Source organism: Octopus bimaculoides, chromosome 29 (genome assembly GCF_046866305.1).
Source record: "Octopus bimaculoides isolate indiv1 chromosome 29, ASM4686630v1, whole genome shotgun sequence".
Taxonomy (NCBI): domain Eukaryota; kingdom Metazoa; phylum Mollusca; class Cephalopoda; order Octopoda; family Octopodidae; genus Octopus; species Octopus bimaculoides.
Window position 1 is genome coordinate 16,619,125 of NC_142956.1, and position 7,500 is coordinate 16,626,624.

The 7,500-nt window shown below is 38.8% G+C and overlaps 1 protein-coding gene and 1 long non-coding RNA gene across 18 annotated transcripts in view; one reads left to right on the forward strand and one right to left on the reverse strand.

Annotated features, from left to right (window-relative positions):
• Positions 1-7,500, reverse strand: part of LOC149130377 (uncharacterized) — a 156,508-nt gene that overhangs the window by 125,303 nt on the left and 23,705 nt on the right. The window lies entirely within an intron of this gene.
• LOC106879677 (synapsin) overlaps positions 1-7,500 on the forward strand; it is a 104,638-nt gene that overhangs the window by 90,830 nt on the left and 6,308 nt on the right. For all 17 annotated transcript variants that reach the window (XM_089344883.1, XM_089344880.1, XM_089344886.1 and 14 more), the window contains 4 exons: positions 2,834-2,896; positions 3,983-4,125; positions 5,088-5,162; positions 6,330-6,432. In XM_089344883.1, coding sequence (XP_089201009.1) covers positions 2,834-2,896; positions 3,983-4,125; positions 5,088-5,162; positions 6,330-6,432 — 384 coding nt within the window. The remainder of the gene's footprint in view (positions 1-2,833; positions 2,897-3,982; positions 4,126-5,087; positions 5,163-6,329; positions 6,433-7,500) is intronic.

Sequence of the window (7,500 nt, forward strand, 5' to 3'; positions counted from 1 at the left end):
AATATGTTGAATAAAATCATAATTAATTGATCCTCCAGTATTTTCTATTACCCAAAGCCAGGAACTTTTCAACTCCTCCTTGTATATATGTATGTATGTGTATAACATATATATATATTATATATGTATACATGTATATATAATATATACACACATATATATATATTATATATACATATATGTAATATATGTATATGTATATGTATGTATATATATGTATATATATCTATATACACACACACACACACACATAGACATACCTAAATATACACTTACTCGCATGTTCATACATGTTAAACTGTGCTATATTTCAACTCACAATTTTACAAGTTTTTGAAATTGCATGCAGGCATTTTCGCATTTTCCTTAATTCAATTTTCAACTGCTTGGTGATTTTGTATTCCTGATTCAATTTTCAGCAACTACTCTATTTGTTCTTACACTTCATACGTTCCATTCTTCATTGTCGTTGACATACATGTATTTATTCACATAAGTAACTTTCATCTGTTCAGGAAAGAGCCTTCTTTGATCAAATGGAAACTGAAATATCTGGCCATTTTGTCAAAAGGCAATACATACCAATTACACTTATCTAGTTTGTCTTCTTGACTTTGACTTCTTTGTTATTGTGGATTACTGAAATAATCTAATTAAAATCTATTTGTGGCTGTGTGGTAAGTGGCTTGCTTACCAACCACATGGTTCTGGGTTCAGTCCCACTGCATGGCACCTTGGGCAAGTGTCTTCTACTATAGCCTCAGGCCGACCGAAGCCATGTGAGTGGATTTGGTATACGAAAACTGAAAGAAGCCTGTCATATAAATGTATGTATATATATATATATATATATATATATATATATATATATATATATATATATAGAATAAGTACCGATAGAATAAGTACTAGGCATCCAAAGAATAAGTCCTGGGGTTGATTTGCTCAACTAAAGGCGGTGCTCCAGCATGGCCACAGTCAAATGACTGAAACAAGTAAAAGAGTAAAAGAGTAAGAGTATATATATATATATATATATATTTGAAGAAAAGCAACAAAAATTCAATAGGTTATAGCAGTACATACGTTTCGTACAAGCTCCATTTATTCATGTAGTGAGAACACTACATAGAATGTACAATGAAAATGTACTCCTCAGCTGCATAATGGAATTTCATTTTAGAAAGTGATTTTGTAGATGTGTGCAAAAAACAAGAGTAAGAGAAGAAAACATTATCTTGACTATGCTGCTGTTCAACAGTCTAGTGAACCCTACCAAATTCTGGTGCCTCAAACATTTTAAGTACCACATTTAATCTTTTGATTAAATCTCTCTCTCTCTCTCTCTCTCTCTCTCTCTCTCTATATATATATATATATATATATATAATTCAAGTATAGGATAAAGTCTTTATAAGAATTTATCAAGTAGTTAGCATGAAAAAACCTCATAAGGGAAAAATCCATCATCATTTACTAAATAAAGGTCACCAACTGCCTACCCTGTGTAATTACTGGTGGCATGTGCCTGGTGGCTATACCATAGAAAGCCACAACACTGTGGTATTCGTCTTGAGAAAGCTTCTTATATAGATGTATACTGTTGTAAAGCACAGATGTATATCAGAAGTAGACAAAAATGTCCAGGAGCAGCAGCATCAGTGAAATTGCTGAATGAGGATTTCTGTGTCATGGCACATCATCAGTAGCAAGACTCCAACTGCATGCTAAGATAAATTTCACTTGTACTAATATAGAAAAACAGTGACTAACAAATCACTGAACACCTGGTTTAGAATTGAATGGTCTTTCAGTTTATTGATTGTTTTTATTCATGTATAACTATATACAAAAGCAGACATGAATATATATATATATATATATATATATATATATATATATATATATATATATATATATATATATAGGCACAGGAGTGGCTGTGTGGTAAGTAGCTTGCTTCACAATCACATGATTCCAGGCTCAGTCCCACTGCGTGGCACCTTGGGCAAGTATCTTCTACTATAGCCTCGGGCTGACCAAAACCTTGTGAGTGGATTTGGTAGATAGGAGCTAAAAGAAGCCCATCATATATATGTGTGCACATGTGTATATATATATATATATGGGAGAATATACAAATAATAACAACAGACGAGGACAGGTGGTGTAATATATATATATATATATATATATATATATATATATATATATATATATAGGTAAATGATAAGATTGCTTCAATATTTCAGGGGTAGTCTGAAGTATCTAAGCAACCAGGGGATAGTTAAATCCGAAGGCACTCCTGGAGATTACTTGTGTGGGTATCGTCTTCGTTAGAAGGTATCCAGAGGCAGGTAATTTATTGTTTAAACTGCAGTTTATAAATATAAACTCCATTCTCCACATATTTATATATATATATATATATATATGTATATGTAAGTGTGTGTGTATGTATGGATTTGTGTGTCTGTGTTTGTCTCCATCGGTTGACAACTGATGTTGGTGTGCTCTGGTTGATTCCTTGAGAACAGAGAACAACCTGTTGCCATAGGTCTCACATAGTCTCTTACCGCAAATTATAAGACTTAGTATTTGGATGTTCAGTATCATGGAGGATACTCAACACCAAAGCACCAATCTCAAAAGCCTAGCTGTCCCCAATAGAGCAGTTTTTTGGGGCATGCTCTACTGTCATGTCAGTTCCAGTTATCATCATCATCATCATCATCATCATCATTGTTATTTCTCCATGATTCTACCTTCTCTAAATGACCAGTTTTATTGATCAAAAGACACTAACACTACACCAATGTTTTTTCTCCCTCAGCTGGTCACTCCAAAATTTCCAGTTGTGGTGAAGATTGGACATGCTCATTCTGGTATGGGAAAGGTCAGTATACACATTTATATACATATATATATATACATTTATTATCTTATATATAAATGCAGGGTTGAGAGATCTTTCTAGTTCTGTCTCACTGGGAACTTGACAACCTCTCCTGTGCTGGTGCCACATGAAATTGCAGCCAGTACATTCTGTAAAGTGGCTGGTGAAGGAAACGATGTCCAGTTGGAGAAACCAAGACAAATGACTTATATGAACATCAGTCCATGAGAGCAGTGCAATGGGTCTCAGTAAGAAGTGTGTGTATGTTCATTTTGTGTGTGTGTGTGTGCATGTGTAAGAACTGCATATATATATATATATATATATATATAATAATAATATTAGGGATAAAAATCCAAATTTACAGGTAAAAACTCAATTAAATTCAATTTATCAAAAATTAAAACTAAATTAAGTTTCACAGTATATAATATATAAATATATATATATATATATATATATATATATATATATATATATATATATATATATAAAAAGCAATTGCTAAAAAATTATAATGGAGTATCCTATCCTGTATGTTGAAAAGCTATATGGTTTTAGGCATCCAAGGAAAGGGGGTTATTTCAAATTGATGTAATGTTTTCATTGGTCAATTAAATGGGGCCGCCTGAAACTCCCGTAATGCACTAATACCTTGACATCCTTGTTACTTATTTGCTTTTTATTCACCTAACTTTGAGCTGTGCAGACAATACTGGATTGATTTGGTGTCTCAACTTATGAACCTAATTCAACTGAATCTTATTTCTTATATATATATATATATATATATATATATATATATATATATGCACTGGTCCAGTATAACGTTTGGTTTTAGTTTGACCATTGCCAAAGTTCACTGAAACCTATACATCATAAACAACAGAGTATTTACCACATTTCTACCTAGAGGGCATTTATATTTGTCTCTGCATGTACTTCCAGGGAGTTGATAAAATGAGTACCAGTTACACTCTGGGTTCAATGTAATTGACTTACCCCACCCCTCCAAATTTCATACCTTGTGCCTATAGTAGAAAGGAATACATATATATGTGTGTGTGTGTGTCTATATATTTGCAGGTGAAGATCGACCACCATCATGCCTTCCAAGACATCTCCAGTGTTGTGGCTGTGACCAAGACATATGCCACCACAGAGCCATTCATTGACTGCAAGTACGACATCCGTGTGCAGAAGATAGGCAACAATTACAAGGCATTCATGTAAGTAGACTGAGAAGGAGAAAGAGAGGGATGGTGGGAAAGGGAGTAGACTGGGGTCGGGGTGGAGAGAGCAGGAGAGATGGGGTGAGAGAGATGGGGAGAAGAAGAGAGGGAGAGAAAGTGTAGAGAGATGGAGTGAGAGAAAGGAGTAGAGGGAGAGAGGAAGAGAAAGAATAGAGAGAGTGGAGAAGGGGGAGAGGGGGCAGGAGAGATGGGTGAGGAAGAGAAAGAGTGGAGAGAGATGAGGTGAGAGAGAGGTAGAGAGGATGAGATGAAGAGGGAGTAGAGAGAGATAGAAAGAGAGGGGATAAGATAGAGAAGATAGAGAGAGGGGGAGAAGGAGACAGAGTAGAGAGGGGGAGGAAGAGATAAAGAAAGAGAAAAGAGAGGAGGCTGGAGAGAGAGTAAAGAGAGAGGGAGAGATGGAATGAAAGAGAGAGAGAGAGAGAGAGAGAGAGAGAGAGATAGCAAAAGAGAGATAGAGTAGAGAAACAGAGAGAAAGAAGTGAGAAAGAGAGGACGAGAGAGAGAGAGAGACAACACAAGGTGTACAAAATACCAATTCAAGATAAATTCTTGATCAACTGCAGTTTCCTTTGCTTCAAGAGAAAGGAAACAAGAACCTAGCGGTAATTGCAGCTGATTCTGATGGAAAAGGGGGAGATAATCTAAGACAATCAGCAGTTACCTGCATGGAGTAGGTGTGGCTGTGGGGTTAGAAACTTGCTTCTCGACCACATGGTTCTGGGTTCAGTTCCACTGCGTGGCACCTTGGGCAAGTGTCCTCTACTATAGTTCTGGGCTGACCAAAGCCTTGTGAGTAGATTTCATAGAATGGAAACTGGAAGAAGTCCATTGTATATATGTGTATGTGTGTGTGTGTGTGTCTTTGCATAACAGTGGTGGGATGACAAACACACACACACACACCCTCATTCTTTTAATTTTTTTTTATTTTACAGTCGCAAATCCATATCTGGAAACTGGAAAGCCAATACCGGGTCAGCAATGCTGGAACAGATAGCTATGAATGACAGGTGAGTAGGTCACTTCCTGCAGCCCCTGGTTAGTAGCTGACCACACACACACTATTTGTTTGGGTACAGGTTACCAAACTGACAAATACCTGATCCTCCCTCATCCACCCTCAAAAGACAATATTAGTGGAAGACTCTGCCCCCAGCTACATCTTCTTGCTTTTCCCCCCACCTCTTCTTTAGCTCCTCCTTGTTTTGCCACACCCATACTTTTCATCTCCCACCCTGCCTCTCTTTTCCCCACCTACCTTCCCTCCATTGCCTCACTTCACTTCTCTTTTACCCCCACTCTACCTCTTTTTGTCTCACTCCATTTCTTCTTGTCCCTCCCCTTCTCTTTTGCTCCACCCCACCTTTCATCTTTAACCCCGCCTCCTTTTTCCACACCCACCTCTTTTTGACCCCACCCACTTCTCTGATACCACATCATACTGTCTGTTCCCTTTCAGTTATTCAGTAGTCTTGTTGAGTAGGTAGGAGTGGTCCTGGTTCTATGCCATGTTTTGTGCCTGCCTTTTTATCAGGCATACTTTAGGGTTTTCTTGAGGAGAGTTCCCTGACTCAATGTATTACCACATCTCCCCTTTCTATCACAGTAACAATAGGATCCTGTGATCTCAGACCTCTCTGACCCCATGGCATACTACTTGTCCCCTTCCTATCTCAGTAGCAATAGGGTCCAATAGGGTCCTGTTATTTCAAACCTCTCTGACCCCATGGCATACTGCTTGTCCCCTTCCTATCACAGTAGCAATAGGGTCCAATAGGGTTCTGTTATTTCAAACCTATCTGACCCCATGGCATACTGCTTGTCCCCTTCCTATCACAGTAGCAATAGGGTCCAATAGGGTTCTGTTATTTCAAACCTCTTTGACCCCATGGCATACTACTAGTCCCCTTTCTATCACTTACTCCGATACAAAGGGGACAAACAGTATGCCAAGGGGTCAGAGAGATCCAGTTATGTCAGACCTCCCAGACCCCATGTCACAGTGCCTGTCCCCTTTCATCAGTTACAGCTAAGTCCTCATCCATAGATACATAAACCCCTGTCAAACCCCACCCTTTTTCTTTTACAGATGTAAACTGCTAAGCCAGGGGCTATAGAGGAGTTTTCATTCAGTAAGATTGCCACTGATCCTTTGTCTATCCCCCATTGTATTACAGATATAAGCTGTGGGTTGATGAGTGCAGCCAAATGTTTGGAGGTCTGGATATTGTAGCTGTGGAAGCCCTGCAGGGTAAAGACGGCCGTGAATATATCATTGAGGTAAGACAGCTAGTGTGTGTGTGTGTGCGTGTGTTTGTGTGCTTCTGTGTGTGTGTGTCTGTATGTGTGTGTGAGAGTGTAAGTGTGTCTGTGTGTGTGTATATCTGTGTGTGTGTTTGTGTGTGTCTGTGTATGTTTCTCTGTGTGTGTGTGTGTGTTTGTATGCTTCTGTGTGTGTATGTATTTGTGTGTGTCTGTGTGTATGTATGTGAGAAAGTGTGTGTGTGTGTGTCTGTGTGCGTGTCTGTGTTTCTGTGTGTGTGTGGATGTGTGTGTATCTATGTGTGTGTCTGTGTGTGTGTCTGTGTGTGTTTCTTTGTGTGTATGTGTGCTTTTGTGTGTATATCTGTGTATGTGTGTGTGTGTGTGTTTGTATGTGTGTATGTATGTGGACAACAACAGGAACTATATCAACGTAAATACTGTCAGCACTACTACAATAGCAGTAACACCACCACCTCAACCACTACTACCACCACAAGAACAACAGCAACATATCAAACCCATACAACCACTGCAACACCACCTCCACCACCTACATACCCAATACCACACCACCATCATTGCCACCACCACTACAATTGCCACCACCACCAAAACCACTATGACTGCCACCACTATCACCACCACAACCACCACACTACTACTACCACCACCAACACCATCACCACCACCTTCACCAACACAACCACCACTGCCACCACCATCGCCTCAACCATCTCAACTACCACCATCACCACACCAATGACACTACCAGCACAACACTCCATCTACCACAACACTACTGCCATAACAGCTGTCCCTGACCACAACAGCAATAATTAATACCACTATTGCAACAACAACAACGACGACCATACTACAACAGCACTATCTGAGAAGTGTCGCTACCACAACAGCAACATGAACACCACAAACAAAACATGACCACCACACAACACCAACATGAACAGCACAACAATGTCAGCACCAAACTAACATCATCACTAAAACCACCACACCACCACCACCACCACAACAAATATCAGTAACTTAAAACTAATAAAATCTCTCTCTCTCTCTGTTCCT